The sequence below is a fragment of the Diplotaxodon limnothrissa genome, linkage group LG11 (genome assembly GCF_057381915.1).
Source record: "Diplotaxodon limnothrissa isolate DT_005_m linkage group LG11, D_limnothrissa_male_GT1.1, whole genome shotgun sequence".
NCBI classification, from domain to species: Eukaryota; Metazoa; Chordata; class Actinopteri; order Cichliformes; family Cichlidae; genus Diplotaxodon; species Diplotaxodon limnothrissa.
The window spans coordinates 20,582,280-20,599,132 of NC_140606.1; the positions used below are offsets into that span (position 1 = coordinate 20,582,280).

The window sequence follows — 16,853 nt, forward strand, 5'->3', positions numbered from 1 at the left end:
AATCCAACAACTGTTGGTTGTTGTTCATAGTATCTGTTATTACCAAGCCTAGAATAAAACATAGTGTGCAGTTTGAACATAAGAGTATCGACTTTACAGCTGTAGCTAAAGACCAGTGAAGATATCCAAGTGTATCTTTAAGGCCTTTTATTTGGAACTGATGGCCCTTCCTCCACTTCTTCGGTTGGGTGCAGGGAGGGTGATAAGAGGATGAAGTGTGAAACATGGGGGAGGGCTGCATTTTCTCATTTTGCATTTCTGAGGATTGAGACTGCTGAGCACAACACTGATCTTTACTGGATTTTTGCATTTCTTTTATGCTGAAACTGGAAGGGGACAAATATAATGTGGAAGCACATCAACCGTTTTTGGCTTTTAAACTTTTAAATATTAAGTGCTGCTGTAGCATTTTTTTTCTTAATCTTAAAGCAAAAACAGTTACTCTACTGTAAACGTCACAGATACTCATATTACTTACAAAAAGCCCCAAAACTTGTGTAGTATGCTCTATTTATGTCTAAATGTCAAAACTAATGAAATCATTCTTAACTCTAAAGTAAATGATGAAAACTTTATTCAAACCTCGCTGTGTAATCGTATTTTAATAAAATTGTAAATCTGATGACTCTAAGGGGGTGTTTGAACGGTTAGAAAACAGGAAACCCAGCGGCTGGACCCGGATATCTGCTCTGTTATGTAACATTAACTTGTTTTGGGGGAAAGAAACAAACTATAGTCTTGCTCAGCTGAGCGCTTTGTCCAGTCATGTCCCTTTCTTTTTCCTTAGGAGAGGGAGGAGGGAGTCACGTGGGTTAGTGACTGCCCTTAACGCGCATTTGATTGGCCCCTCGAGGGTTCCGGTTGGCTCCTCCCGCAGAGAGGTGGTCCTTAACGACGTCACGGCCGATCAGCTGTTGAGCTCCACAACAACAACAAAAGAAGGCGCAGTCGGGGGCTCGAGGAGGAAACGGGACTGAAAAGAAACGCCGCACTGTGACTCCTGATGTGCAGTCCTTAAAGTAACGTTTTTATATTTTATTTCTTCCGCGAAGAAACCTCAAGTTTTTCTATTTTTCGAAAAGTAACGCATCTACCTCATTTTTAAGGATTTTAATCACGGTTTGGACTCGTTTACACCTCCTCCTCCTTCTGCCGCAGGTGAGCTCTTTGTTTTCATCTCGGTGAATATACCCGGCCCCAAAGCCTCTGATTTCGGTATTATATATAAATTGCATGCACATAACAGGAGAGGCACTTGGTGTTTTGGTAGATATACAGCAATTAAGAAGCTATGCTCCATTATTAAGCCTTAACTGTGCGTTTTATTCGGCTTTCTCTGCCGGTGGCTTTGGTTGCTGTGGCTCTGCACAGCTTTCTGCCTTTGCTCGACTTGGACTGGAGTAAGTTTATTTTGGGAAAATATTTGATATCATATCATACGGAGATAAAAGTTAAAGTGAATATGCGGTCCAGCACTGTGCGGGTAGAATTACAGCCTCCTCCTCCTTCTTTCCTTGTATAACCATCGAAACCGGCCAACACTCTTAGGGAGCTGTAGCTCCACATTATTACCGAATCACTTCAGCCTTTATCCCCCCACAGTCTGGACGCCAAATCACATTAGCGCTTCGATCACTCCATTGAGAACAAACTTAACTTGGTAATTGGTCTTTTATCAAGCAGAGGTGTCAAGTATTCCTTTCGGTAATGACTATTTGCTGCTTTTGTCCCGTAAAGTCAATAAGAATCTTTTTTTCTTTTTTTGGGGGGGGGGGGGGGGGGGGGGTGCGCGAAATAAGATGGGTTCCCCAAACAATCTTAACTATTTTCTACAGAAATCATCTAAGGTGAGGATAAAAGCGTGCGCCCTTTGAGTTTAGCTGTGTATTAACTCTTGTTTGCCAGCTAAAACGTGGGTAATCTGTATTTTATCCTCCACTGAATCCCACTTTATGGGTTTATTCTTAATCCCGCAGACTGCATACTGTATAGACATCCGATTTAAACACCATGCAACAGCCCATCTTTCTTTTACAGCCCGTTTCGCACTCAACACCCAAACAAAGCGCGATCTGATGTAATAGATGCATCAATTGCGCTGACGTTCAGTGACCCGTTTAACAGCATTAATCAGGCATTAACCAAGCCCGGGAGAGCTTTTCTTTGTGTATGGTTATTATTATAATAACATGAATAAAGTCGTGTAAATGATTTAGGCCTATCCTGAAATGACCTGCCCTAGGAGGGGCAGGAGGGTGAGCAGGGGGAATGAGAAACAGGTGCTGCAGATTATCAGCCTGCTGTTGTCGGTGTGAGACAGTGAGTCAGTCAGAAGCGTTTTCTGTCCCTCACAGCTGTTCGATGTTTACAGAGGCTGGGTTAGATTGTTCTTGAAAAGAAGAGCGCTTTTTATTCGCTATGTGCCGGAAAATACGAGAGGTAATTAAACGCAACGCAGCCAGAGGCAATGCGCCTTCAAGGGTAGGGAGAAAAAAATCGGATATCTGGGCTTGTTTGCTCCTGATGAGAATTTAAGTGTTTTTATCCAGTGCCGTGTTTTGTTTCCGCCTCCTACCGGTGATTACAGTTATTGTAACTAGATGTTTAAGTGTTCGTGGATAAACCATAACTTATCGTGAGTCATTTTGCGTAAGCAGAAAAAAGTGCCAACAGATATATGAAATTAAAATGTCACTTATCCACTGAGAGAGCTCGTTACTCATAACAAATGATTAGGTTGTGAATGATGTAAGATAAGGCTGTTATTACAACAGTTGAGCTACTGCACCTGTTAATGCAGTGTTCATGTGTTGCCTGACACACCTATACATGAAGTATGATGAAATTGCTTATCATATTTGCCACATTTTCTTCAGTTTACATCTAATTTACATGTAATGGAAGTCTTATAGATGATACATTTGCATCTTGCACCATCGTTTGTTTGTTTAGCCATAAGTAAACTCTATAGGGCTATCATGTTGGACAGTAAAAGAGTTCATTTGGACATATTACAGAAACCTGAATTTGTAGAGTGAAGGCCAAAATAAGGGGTGGGTGGGGGGGGGGAGTACACTTGGCTTCAATCTGCTAATATCGTGCCAGTGGGTTCCATTTACACAGCAGCTGTAGGGTGACAGTGACACTTGTGACTTTTCATTTCTTTCTACTTTCCTCATGTGAAAGGCTGTAGTTAGGCCAACAAACAGGCTGCCAGCCAGCTGTGTCTGTACATCCTCTGAGCACAGCAGATCCTTTATTTGCACGTGAATTAAACACAGACAGGACATCTTTTTTCTCCGCTCGTTTCCTTCAGATCAATAACTGAAGAAACTGCAGCTGCTGCTCATGACCATCAAGTCTGACAGGAAATTAATCCATCCCGGAAATTTGTGCAGCTAGAGGCGAATACTAACAGGCTTGTCATTAAAGTCGTTCTTGTGTGTGTGTGTTTGTGTTTAAACCATTTCTCTGGGAAGCCCTGGTGTGTTTTCAGGCTCTGTCCTAACATCTTTAATGAGGGATGGGGATGTGAGGCCTTGTGTGTAAAACCAGCACCTGTAAATGTTTATAACCGAATCCTCATGTTTCTCTGCCTCTCAGGGCTTTTTTTTTTGAAGACTTTTGCACTCACTGAAGCGATCCTGACGTTGAGCGATGTCCAGCCTGCGCCTGCTGGCCCTCAGATGATCTATGACCACAACTTATTGATGCACTTTAGCACCTTTACGGAGCCTTCCCCCTGCTGTGAACCCCGCAGCTGATGACCAAAACGACCGCAACACCTCCCTGCCGTCGCCCAGAGCCACGCGCCTCCCCCGACCCCTCCCTCATCCTCACGCCCCTGCAGGACATCTCAGGATGTTCCAGAGGTTCGCCAGTGCTCTCTTTGGGGACGATGTGGAGGAGGTGAGTCGAGGCAGCAGACCTGGGGACGGCAAAGTGGAGGAGACAGAGGAGGAAGATGAAGACTGGATCCTGGTCAACTACCTGAGTAAGTCTGATTCTCACAAGAACCAGTTAATGGTTCAGAATCTGTAATCAGCCAACACCTTGCATTAGTACCATAAAGTAGAAGGTAAATAAACATTTTGACACGCAGCAGTGATTTTAGAACGACTTTGAGACTTGCTTCACTTGTTCAGCTGTCAGACAATGCATTTTTGTTCTCAAAACACTGTAAACTAAACTATGAAATGAAAGCTGACTCTAACAGGAGGACACTGAGGAACAAAGGGCTCAAGCAGAAATGTTTTATCCAGCCTTTCATTATATGGCATATGTGAAAACTTTGGGTTAAATAGGTAAACAAATTAGAAACACACACACACACACACACACACTTCAGATATATGCATAGCAAGTGTTAAATGCCATGCATATATGCCAAAAGTAAAAAAAAGTCAATCAGTTTGAGGAAGATTAGAGCAAAATCCACCCCCTGATGAAGACTGTGAGTTCAGGAAAGGCTACTGAGCTAATCCAACATGGAGCAACCAGCTAGAAAGACAGTGTATAACTTTAGAGTTTTGTAATGGCAGGTAAAAACCATGCCAAGTTTCCAGTGCAGTCTGAGACCATAAAAAGATTCCAGTCAAAACAGACACGACACGACACAGAAGAGTTCAACAAGTCACCCACCCACACACTGTATGCAGAAACATGACACACTGCAGTGACTCCCAAATGGCTCTGGATGATTCTTGGCACAGCTTTGGTTTGGTGTTAACCCACAGTGGGTCTTAACTTGAATTGACCCCCCCTCCCAAAATTCCATAACCGTGTGAATATTTCTGGCACGAGGGCTGGTGAGAACGAGAGGCTGTCTGACTCACTTCAAGCTGGAGGGTGTGAAGAGGTTGGATGTCAGGCAGTTTATGGGCAAGTCAACCTGCAAACAGGTCAAACAAAAGTGTCTGGAGAACCAGATGAGGTAAAAATAGGTCTCAGTGCTTCCAGGAGGTAAACATGTATGGGCAGAAAGTTTCCTCAAACATCCCTCCACTATAAAAACACCTGGCTACATCATATCCGTGTCTCCATCACAAAGATACACCATGCTATGTTTTGTACAAGGCTGATAGAAGCTCAGTGTATTTGTGACTCAATGTTTTGTTGACATTTTCTGTCAGGTTTCTCACCAGCTCTGGCTAGAGCTGATTTAAGGGGGACCTATTATTTATTCTATTACAAACATTTGTGCTCTTAGATCTGTGTGGTGAAAGAATTGTGTTTGGGTTTTATCACATAAGTAAGCATGTCAAGAGCAATATTTAAAAAAAAGAGGTTTTTATGGCCTGTCATCACTCATGCATATTATCAAGTGTGAATACAGGCTCATGAATGTGCCACACACAGTGTCAGAAATGAGTAAGAAGTAATAATGTTATAAGAAAGTATGGCTTGAACGTTGCAAATGTGGTTGAATGAGGCCAGGAGCTGAAGAAGTCTGGTTAAAGGTGATGCTGTCTGTTTGCTCTGCTGATGCTCTGCATGCTCTGAGCCTTTGTGGTTCATGGAGGAGACAGGGTTATGTGGGGGATCAGCTGGTCCTTTCATAATCTGGACTGACCTCATTAACCCAATGTACAGTGAGCCCAAGTGTACAAAACACTACATGCACCCCATTCTAGAGCTGGAGACCTGTTGTCTAGTTGACACTGCATACCGTGAGCTGCTGTGTTTGCAAACGCCTGCAGCCTCCGCAGGAAGAGATCAGCAGCTGATGGGGCTCGGACAGTGGGAGCTGTCCCACTGCTGCTGAGAGGATAAAGTGAGAAGATCAGCTGCTGCGAACTGAGTCAGCACCCTGCAACCTCTCTGGCCTGTTGTGGGTAAACAAGGACTCCTCTGTGAACTCCAGGGAGTCAGAGCCACAGGGCGGTGTTAATGTCACGTGTAGAAATTGAGCTTCAAACACTGCTCTCACAGTAAACGGGTGAGAGCACTGAGGTCAGAGGAGAAGGGTGGAGGTCAAAAAACCTTTATCTTCCTCCTGTGTGTTTGATGACCACTAAAACATTCTAATAATCATGTTCTTTACAAAAGTAAGTCCCCATCCTTAAAGAAAACTGAAAACAAGCAGAGATGTCTGCTGTGTTGACACAAAGTTATTTTTAACATCCAGTCTGCAAGCTTGAGATCATGTTGGCCTTCCACCTCACAACTTCCTGTTTCTCTGTGAATCATTAGAAGCTGTGGCTGGATCAAAACAAGAGCCCGACCCGCAGCTTTTGGCAAGCCTCCAGTTTTGCATAAGATAGCTAGCAGGGCAGGATGTATGCGTGCTCGCTGCACACGATGATTTATGTGCAAAGGAACGAGCAGTGGTTGTGTATGCTGCTTCTTGTAGAGAGAGCTTAAGTTGCTCTCCCTGGGGTTAACAGCAGACAGACATTTTTGCAAATTCAAACAGAAACATGCGTGCGTGCGGTTCATTGGGCATGCAATGTTGAGCTGTCAGGCTGTCAGCCTGCTTGCAGCTGTTTGGCTGATCAGCTTCCAGAAAATTATTGTTTACATCTGGCAGGTTCCCTTCTGCTGCGTGGCCAAGCCACAGTGCCGCCTGCTGGTACACTGATGACATTACACAGGCGTTTTACTTTAAAATCAAAACAACAGCTGGAACAGTAAATGACCTGTTGCATAAAGGAGTTTGGATTTATGATGTCTGTAAACCAAATGGTTCGAGACCTCATAGAGAAACATTTTAGAAAAGTAGGGCGCAGAACATGTTTACAAAGATATGCTGTAAAGAGAGGGACGCCTATTTTTGAATCTCTTTTCACTGGTTTGTGTATAACCAATGTATTTTAAGTTTAAGGGACGAACTTTTTCCACCACTCAAAAAAAAAACATAAACCAAAGTTTTGGGTTATTATTTCAAAACTTCGAGTTTGGTATTTTAAAATTTTGATTTATTACCTCAAACTTCTGTGAAAATAACTCAAAAATGAGAAAATAACATTTCAAGTTAGTCAAAGTCCAAATTTTGAGATAATGACCCAAAGTTATTTTTAAAAATGGATTTATGTTTTTATTGGGTTTTTAAAAAAATAGTTTTTCTGTTTTTAGTTGTGGAAACAAGCTTCTACAAGTTAACGACATTCACCACCACCGCCTCCTGGAAGGTCAATACAAAACAGGCCTTATTGTTTGACAGACGATGGCTTTAAAGATGCTCAAAAAGGCACAAACACTGTCATGAGGTGCAGTTCGATGACTCACAGTAGAAGACACCTGCTGCAGTCAAAGCGGCCATGCCTTAATAATGAATAGGTTTAAGCCTTAAAAGCCTGTTTTTGTAACAGGTTGTTCACATGACTCTTTCTGCCGTAAAAGTTGCCTGTAAGAGCATGTGGGGAATGACTAGTACTTGGTACTTTTCAGATACAGGTGTTACTTTTTTCATAAGACATAAAATCTGATGCGTCTCTAGTACTATTTTCATTCCATTAATGACACCTTCATCTCACCCCTTAGCTGAAGCTGGCTCCAGCCAGTGTAACGATGGCCACTCGGGATCCACCATCATCCAAGATGAAGACGAGGAGGTGGAGGCAGAGGAGGATGAAGAAGATGATGAGCTGGTGATGATCCCCTCACCCATGGGCATCCCACCTGTCCGTTACGCCTCCTGCACCTCCCTCAACTCAACGGCTGACACCGACCCGGACGGTGGTCCAGATGAGGACGAGGAAGATGATGAGAGTGGGTTTCTGCGTGTGGACACCCGCTCTCTGCAGGAGAGCTGGTTTCTTACCCCCCCACCCTGCTTCACTGGGCGTAGCACCTTTCCCATCGTCCTGGAGCCCAGCCCTCTGGAGAACCTGCTAATCGAACACCCCAGCATGTCCGTCTACACTCACCACAGCATCCCACGACTGAACCTTGACCCCCTGCCACAAAGCTCACATGAACCAGAATTGAACTTTTCGTCCGATGAGATGACCGCGAGCCTGACAGCTTCAAGTGGAAAGGAAAAGGCCAGAAGAACACCAGATGGCTCTCGCCACAGGTAAAATCTGGGCTCTGTCCATGGACAGAAATTTCATCATCATTGGAAAATAGATTTCAAGCTTGGACATATTTATAAATATGTCCAAAAGTACCAAATGGACAACACTTCAAAGGCACCAACTTCGCAATAGCCGTTTTTAGTGTTAACTTATCCAGTCACAGGCTTTTTGAGACATTTTAATAAAAAATAATCTACTAACTGAAAGAGCACACAAGGTAGCAGATACTTCAAAAATGCTCCTGATAATTGGATATAATAGTAAACCAATGCATGTTCTGAAGCAGCTGTTAAATTACTTATTGCATTGTGCTAAAAACTAATCTGCCTTCTTCTGAAAACTTCTGCCTCCTGCAGGCCAGAGGCGGCAGTTTCACAGCGGCGCTCCAGTCTTCACTCCTCCTGCTACGCCGCGGCGCTCTCCGCTCAGGCCGGCCTTGTGCAACAAAGGCCGGGAAACCCCACCCAACGTACCCAGCCCATGTCCCGCAAGGCCCTGCGACGCCTCAACCTGCTCCGCCCCCCAAAAGCCAACACCATGCACCTGCACCAGCCCAGCCAGAGGCATCTCAACTTCTGAGACATCCTCATCACTATTCATCATCATCATCAACCTCAATACTTTAAGCAGTACAGGAATGTAACACTGGCCACCCACAAGCATTCATCTCCGTTTTCTTTCATCTTCTCAACAAACAAACACCAGCAGCAAGTTAACTACGGCATCAGCCACCACTTACACACCTCACACCTAATTTCTCCTGAAAGCTTAATGGGTGGTGAAATCGGGAAGGTGGCTGTTGACTTTTTATATCAGTAATGTGGCCAGTGAAGACTTTTTCTCCCTCCCTCACTTCACTCCCCGCGTCCTACTCCTCTTCATCCATCCTCCATCCTCCTATGTATTGATACTGAGAAGAAGGGATATGTAAAGGTCATAAAGTTAACCCCCCCCTCCCCTCCCTTTTCACAAGACCATTTCTTCTTCTATTTCTTCAGAGCATTGTACGTCCAATCACAGAGAGAAACAGAGGTCATGATGACTTCTCTTTCTTTTCTTTCTTCTTCTTCTTCTTCTTTACCGTCACCTTAATGTGTAGAATCAATGCTGTAGGTCACTTTACTAAGCGGCAGGTTCACTGTGTGGCAGGATGGTCTGGTGGTGTCACTTCAGGGTCTCACAGTGAGACTGCTGGTCATCTAGGCAACTTTTTGGACTGACTGAGGGCAGTAGGAGACACTTCAGATCCTAAATGACTTGAACATAGACAGTGCAGCCGGACAACGTTTTCATTTAATCAATGCAGGAGTATTGGAATGCAGTGTTCCCAATATGTTGCCAGTGAAGGGCTGTTCACACTAGAGGATGAAGTTTAGGTGGGTTTAAAGGAAAAAAATCCCTTTATGTAATCTCACGTGCTTATAATCAGTGATCTGTACTAAATGCTCTGTTTGTGTCTTGAGTGACTTCCTGCATTTTAGAGGAGAACAGGGTATGTCCATAACAACTGTAGGAACAGAAGCTCTGCTTTATTAAAGCTGACTTTATTATAATTACGCCTTTTTGATGGTGAAAGTTTAAAGCTTTATAACATCTTTATTACAGAAGAAAAGTGCAACATTTTGAGCCTCTTTATAAGTGCAATACAAATTCTCTTCTTTTTATAAAAAACATGGTTCCTGCTGTTATGTTTTAATACTAAACGCTTCAGCCAGACTTAAACACGTGCATTCAAAGGTTCTCCTGTGAAACTGGAGGGTGTGTTAACTGAAAACAGAGAGTTTCAGCAAAATTAGAATCACGTCTGAGTCAAACCTAACTATGTACTGTAGCTGCTTTGCCTGTTAGTCCATTTTCTGCTCTCGTACTTTCAGACGTAGATTTCTAGTTTCTGTGCTACGGTTCTCTCTGTGATTCACTTTGGTTGCAGAAGAAACTCGTTCCCTTCACCCAACCTTATGCTGTGTGTGTTTGACTGATTATTAAAAAGCTTCGAAAACACCACAAATGAAGCCAGTGAAGCAAAACACAGCTGTATTAAAGCCTTTAAAGGGTATTTTTCCTTAAGTTCCTGCTTTTTGAGCTCTGCAGCACCACCAGAGGTGAAAAACTTCCATGTTGCTCATCCTGCAGCTCCAGCTGAACCTGCCTCTGACTTTATAATTCAGTACTTTTCATGATATTTCTTTAAAGGAGAAAAAAAGAAAAGAAAAAAATGGAAAAAATACTGGGTTAAATATCACTAAACGCCTTGTTTTAACAGTAGCTTTGAGATAAATAGAAATGTTAAAAAATATGTAAAACAAAAAAAACTTCCAAAAATATTTTTTGAAAAGAAAAAACAAATTACATATCAGTATGAAGTTGGTATATATGCGTCCATGGTTTCTTGCTTAGGTGTGTTTGGTTATGATAGTGTGCAATCTGTTGCATGGTTGTAGAGTTTTGTTAGTGTCATGATGGTGGGGGGAAAAAAGAAAAATGGATAATTATTATTTTCTTTCTTTTTTTCTGTTTTGTTTTTGTTCTTAAATGAATCTGCAGTCCACTTCTCAGGGTCACAACCAATCACCTTTACTCTTTAGGAAAATGCAGATTTACTTGACGGCTGATGATTCTTTGTGTGTACTCGGACTTTTCCAGCTATGTCCCTGCGTGCTTTCCCTCTGTGAAAACCTTTGTGAGAAATAATCAACTTCTTGTTTAGTGTCACAGAAACGTCTTTTGGTCCCGGGACTGTGAAATGAACTCTGACACTGTCAGTTGGCTGTTGGAAATCCATCAGGATGGAGAGAAACTGTTGGTTTTTTTCAGCTATGTTTATATATTTTGCTCAACTGTACCTAACATGGTTTTAGAAATGTACCTTATGCTATTTTAACTGTTCTCTTTTCCATGTTAACGTAGTTACATTTCGTTAAATATTTAAACCAAAAAAAAAGTAGCAGCGATCTTTAATCTCTCCGTAGTTTTATTATACTGGTGTTCTTTTTTTTAAAAATTGTTTGAGTGTTTGATAACAGCTCTCGGTTACGGTGCTCTAAAATGGTAGACTGTTTAATGGTTTAATGTGTCTGCTGTAGGGATAAGCGGAGCCCAGGCCGAGTCGCCACACTGCAAAAGTTGAGAAATAACCAACCTTATAGAGTGACTAAAATCTATGGAAGACAATTTCTACCAAAAAAAGACTATTTAAATCTATATATAGGGTAAACAGGTTTAAAGTAAAGTTCTGGAGCATGTATGTTTGTCTGATGTTAAACAGAAAATTTGACTCAGTCTGTGACTTTTTATAACTGAAAATTTGTTCCAAAATGTTTAATTTTTTTCTGTTTTAAACCCTTTTTTTTTTTTTTTTTTTTTGTCTGGCAGAAATCGGCAACCATTTTAATGTTCGTAAATAATTTAAGAACAGGTGAAGGACTCTACATATAACTTCACATTTTGCTTATTTATCAACTTAAAAAAAAAATTAATTTCCTTACACACATCAACAGAAACTTACTAAACTCTGTAAATTTGCCTAACGATGATGTTTTGGAAACCGATCCTGTTCTGAAGATACGGAGATGCAGCGTGGAACGAACACATATTATGGAGGAGAAAAGATTCAGTCATTTTTAATGGAAACTGTTGCAGTGTGGTCTTCTAATCGCCTTGTAAACCTGACTGAATGTCTCTAGTCGAGTTTCTGGGAAGGTAGCGTTGTTAACAAAGCCCTGTAAGGCATTTTTGTTATTTGCTGTAAATAATCGTAAACTGTAGTAGAGTGGATCTCTTGTGTTTTCAAGCTTTTTTTTTTTCTTGTCCTTTCTCGAATGTCTCTCTCTCTGCAGTGAGTTTTGCAATCACGAACGATGTTATTTTGTGTCATTTTATTTTTTGAAAAAGAGAAACTTAAAGACAGAAGGGATCGGAGGTTCCTCCTGCTGTCAGGAGCCTTAAACGATTAATTTGTTTTTTTGTTCTTTTGTTTTTTTTCTTAAGTATCTGTTCTCAGCTCATCTCTCCATCATTAATCTAACAGGGATTTGTAATGCTTTTTGTTCAATGCCTTGAAATTTGTGGATCACGTGCCTTCCAGGTTGAAATGTTATGATGACAATGCATCAATGAAGAACTTGAACTTGTTTTTCTTTTTGTTTAACTTTTTAAGTGGACGTAATAATAAATTAAAACACACAGACAAACATCAGAAACCAACTATGCATCATTCGAGGAAGCTCATATGCTCTCGCCACCACCATCCGCCCAGTCCTTGTACAGCTTTTATAATGACTCAACAAACCAGACAGAATGATGTAGCAAAACCTCTTTTTTTCTCCTATTGTTTTATTTGTAAGTGTGAAGAATATTTTATGGCATTTTTCCACTAAGTGTTAGACTTTTTGGGTTTTTGTTTGTTTTGTATTGTTTTGTCATTTTTTGCTTTTCTGTGTAGTTTACTGGAATAATACTGCACTTTGCCAAAAAGAAAAAAGGTGTAGGACTTTTAGGGTTACCTTTTTATTTATCAACATAACTGGTTTCCTTTGTCTTTTGGATGTATGACAGATCACTCAGACATCAGAAACAAAAAAAAGCTAATTAAAAGTGGGGTCATCTGTTTTCACACTGTAATAGTTAATACATGTGATCTCTTATTAGCCTCTAATAAATGTTTTCATACACAATTTTCTTGTCTTTGTCTTTAGCCTCAGTTTTGCTTATTAACACAACAACCAAAAGCCAGAAATAACACATAATAGTGCAGAAGATAACTTCATATTCTAGGGAGTGCAGTGGTTAGCACTATTGCCTCAGAACAAGAAGCTGCTGACAAGTGGTCTTTTTCAAACTAGTGGCATCAGACGGACAAAATGCACAAACTGATGCTTGTATCCACCTTTGAAATAATGTTACAAGTATCTGCTACATGACCATATTACCAAGAGCTTTAAGTATTTCAGTCTAAATTTTAATTCTATTGAATCTATTTAGCTTGAATCAATTATGTAGAACACGAGCAAAGAAAAAAAGAGTGCATTTTTTAAAGTAGCTCTATTTTCTGTTGTCTACATCGTAGAGAGTAACTTTAATGCCGCACCTAAAAAGGGAAATGAGTACAGTCAAAGGTTAAAGTGGATTCATCAGGTGGAGGAACCCTTAAATTGGTTGTAGTGGCTCAGTGTGGAGAAAAGACTCAAAGCTCACAATAGTTTTGATTGTGAGCTTTAGTAGATTTTCTTAGTGTACAGACTGTGATCAGCTGATCCGCTGCTCCTGCTCTGAGGTTTACTGCTTGTTACAGGGCAGCCTTTTGTGGCTGGATTTACAATGAGGCAGACCAAGACAAGTATAGTGGAACAAGGGGTATTTCTTTATCAGACAGCTCTCCTCACCAAACAGTCCACCCATCTAATGGCAACTAGCAGCCTTAAGTACTTTCAGCTGTTGCAGGCTAAACCATTATTCTATTAACAGGTGAGTTCTCAAACCCAACCTTCCACCACATTATACAATAAATCAACTCAAATAAATAAATATCTAAATACATTTTTCATTTTCATATGAATACATATTTTACACTTTATCCTTACACCAAACCCATTATTATAAAAACGCCACACTCTCTTAACCCATGGCCTCTCCCGGAACCTTTAAATGGTGTCTGGACCCCCAAGGAAACATTTGCCCAAACACCCTGAACAGGACACAAGAAAGAAAGGTGAGTAATTGTGTCTTACAGTTGCTTCTTTGCACCACCTTTATTTCTAGATTTTCACACACACTTGCATTAGTTATCCTTACTGGTAAACCTTATTTGCTCTCAATCACAACCTTTCCTTTTCACAGACAACCACCACATTTCTTGACGAGGAGCAGCTGTCCAGGACCTGGAACAAAGGCTACCAACTGATTTTAAAATACACAATAAATATTCAATGAATAATTAAACTTTGTATGCAAATGTTCTTCCTCTGCAAATCTATGCTTAAAGTACGATGCTAAATAAAGTGCTAGATAAGGTGCTCCTAAAATGCTGAAAATAACAATGAAATAACTTCTTAACGTACAAATTACAACAACAAAGAAAACAAAGAATATGTACAAAAAATACTATTCCCTTAAAAGTAAATACTGCCTGGAGAGGAAGCTGCCTTTCCGGAGGGTTGTGCTCTCAAAGTGCTTGTTGTTTTGCAACAGTTTTGTGTATTTACAGCCATTTTGTGTCTACTTATGGTTATTTAATGTCTCTCTGTTGTTCTTGTAAGACTCTTTTGAGCCCTTTGTAATGTTGTGATTTTTAGGAGTCTCTGTAGTAGTTGACTGTGTATTGGCAGCTGTTTTATGCCTCTCAGTGATCTTTTTGATCCACTTTGGTGTTTTACATATCTATATTCCCATATTATCTCTTTGTCTCTGACTTATTTGTAGTTGCTTTTTTAAAAAAAATCTATTTATGAGGTTTATATTAGCATTTTTTTACTGATGGCATTCTTAATTATTTGGCTCTTTGTTTTTGAGTATTTGTCTGGGTTTTTTGTTTTGGTTTTTTTACTCCACTTTATTGTTGTTAGGAATCTCTGTAGTGGCTTGGTGCCTTTTTTGTCAGTTTTATTTTCTCGTTACTGGTTGGTAATCTCAAGTTATTTTATTTACTTTCTTATAACTGCTGCTCTGCTATTGTTTCGTGAAGTAATTATAATTGTTGTAGTTAAAAGTTGGAAGTAGCAGCAGCTTTTCAGCACTTCTTTTTGACAGCAGATGCACGTGGTCCTCTGTTTACATTCTGCAGAAGGAGCACGCGGCTGCAGCTGCTCGCCTTCTCATTGGCTCTACGTCATGGAGCTCCCTCCCACAGGCGGGACTCGGATGCGGAAGGAGTTTCGATGCCGCGTAAAAAAGCGAAAATAACTCCACGGATTGAAATAATTACCACCAATATCTATTGCTAGTATACTCAAGGGTGTCTACGGAATCGTTAAAGTTTAACCGGAATGTACAGAAAGTGGTGTTTACTGCATAATTCATACTTCAGCTCGGTGTCCCTTAGAAATGAACGGAGGCTCCAGACAAACTGGAAGCACAGCCGGTTTACCTCCGTCCTGAGCCTGTCAATAAGCTGTTTTATCGCGGTCGAAGTTATAACAACCCGATTAGAACCGTCCAGTTTAGCCGGTTTGTACAAATCTCAATTCGTATTTAAACGTTTAGCGCGTTTCTGTGAAACCGGGAACGCGCATGCGCACTGGCAGGAGGCAGGCAGATGCGGATATAAGGATTGGCGCCGGCGCCACAGCTGATGTACTCATTCATTCTTCACTAAGGAGGTAAGAGCACCGACTCGGAGACTTCAGCTATATGAATATTTATAGTTTAATATTTTATGCCTCGAAGCTGCTTAACCTTTCCTGCGTTTTTCATTTTAGGTTTCGTATTTAAGTCGTCGTTATTGGCGCAAAAAGGATTCAAATGTGGACTAAAGCGGGGACTGCTTTCTTGTGTTCTTGTTTACTTGTTTTTTAACTGCCCGGGCATTGTTTCCACCTCTGATGTAGTCTGTTCTACTTTAGTTGGCTCTTGCATGTCGTGCCAGATGTGTATTTAGAGAGAATTTGGCCTTTTGGTGGAGATTCTGTTAAAATACTGAGGCGTGTAGCTTTAAAACTTTGTACAAAATTACGTCCTCACGTTGTCTTTGTCATTTGTGCACGTTTCCTTAAACCAAGCATTTATCAATGCGTTTGCATGCAAAAGCTGTAGATGCCCAGTTTAAGTACACATCGGGGTTAGCTGGTTATTGTTGACCTAGTTAGGAGTTACCGAGCTAAGTTTGCTAATTACAGTAGCTCCCCTCTGTATCTTTGGCCTGAGGTCGGTCTCAGTTTCTCTTACTTTGTAGCGCTTAAAAATCCTCTTGTTGACAAATGTGCTTCATAAGGGTTTGTTTTAGGTGCCCAGGTGGCTTTAAATTATATATCGTTTATGTTAAGCGGTCTTTTTGGCTATTTTAACCCGGCAGGCTTGGAGCAGTTTCGGGGAGGTAGGGCTCAAATCCTCCCGCTTCTACGCTGCGGAAATTGGCGCGTCTTTGAGTTTCAACCCCGAATTAAAGTTAGTATTTTGTCGATTTCACTCATTCTAAATACACCAAAGATGTTTGGAGATGTATATTGTGACGCTGAAAGTGGTAAATTTGATATGAATTGCGGGATTTCTCCGCTTTTTTTGTTCAAAATCGAGGGAAAAACCAGCCCCCCTCTTTTCTGGCTGCAGATACCACACTAGCTTACAGTCCTGCCTGGCTGCTTTGGCTCTGTATTTATCACGTTTTTAATCAGTTTTACCTTTTTACTCTGAAATGAGACACTTGGTAGTCCTTATATGCAGTCTGTCGGCATTGTTAATTCCCCGTTCTCGGTTTTTATCGAATCTCCGTGGCTCCTAAAATGGTGGCCACAAGCTAACACTGCATATGTTATTATAAGCTAACCATCACTTGTAAGCAGGTTAGAAGTAATCCTACAAAGGGATGTCTTATTATATCTGAGGTTGTTGAGCGTATTAGGATCCAGCTGTGGATCATTCACTTTTAAACGTTTTTTTTGGTTGTATATGATCCTATAGCATTAAACCAGATGCCTAGTTGCATTGGGGAGGCATTTTCTTCAGAAAGGGCCCACTTAACTCTTGGAAACTTCCACGAGAATTTGAATTATTTTTCCCAAGTGTTTTTTATTTATTTATATTTTTTCATTTTTTTTAATATCTCTGTTCACAGTGTTAATATTGAATTTAATGTAATCTCTCCTTTTCTTCTTTACAGCGGAGCCATACAATACAGTCAGCACC

General features: G+C 40.9%; 1 protein-coding gene across 1 annotated transcript; it reads left to right on the top strand.

Moving 5' to 3' along the window:
• The first annotated feature begins 933 nt into the window (after positions 1–933).
• On the top strand, positions 934–11,299 carry tp53inp1 (tumor protein p53 inducible nuclear protein 1). Its single transcript, XM_085366320.1, has 4 exons — positions 934–1,158; positions 3,604–3,994; positions 7,483–8,017; positions 8,375–11,299. The coding sequence occupies exons 2-4, from the start codon at positions 3,862–3,864 to the stop codon at positions 8,595–8,597; spliced, it is 891 nt and encodes a 296-aa protein (XP_085222446.1). The 5' UTR covers positions 934–1,158; positions 3,604–3,861; the 3' UTR covers positions 8,598–11,299.
• The last annotated feature ends 5,554 nt before the right edge of the window (positions 11,300–16,853 follow it).

Excerpts from the sequence above, each read along its gene's own strand:
- tp53inp1 (XM_085366320.1), top strand. The coding sequence starts at position 3,862 with ATGTTCCAGAGGTTCGCCAGTGCTCTCTTTGGGGACGATGTGGAGGAG. Across the intron at positions 3,995-7,482 it reads GATCCTGGTCAACTACCTGA|CTGAAGCTGGCTCCAGCCAG; the intron begins GTAAGTCTGATT and ends CTCACCCCTTAG. Across the intron at positions 8,018-8,374 it reads CCAGATGGCTCTCGCCACAG|GCCAGAGGCGGCAGTTTCAC; the intron begins GTAAAATCTGGG and ends TGCCTCCTGCAG.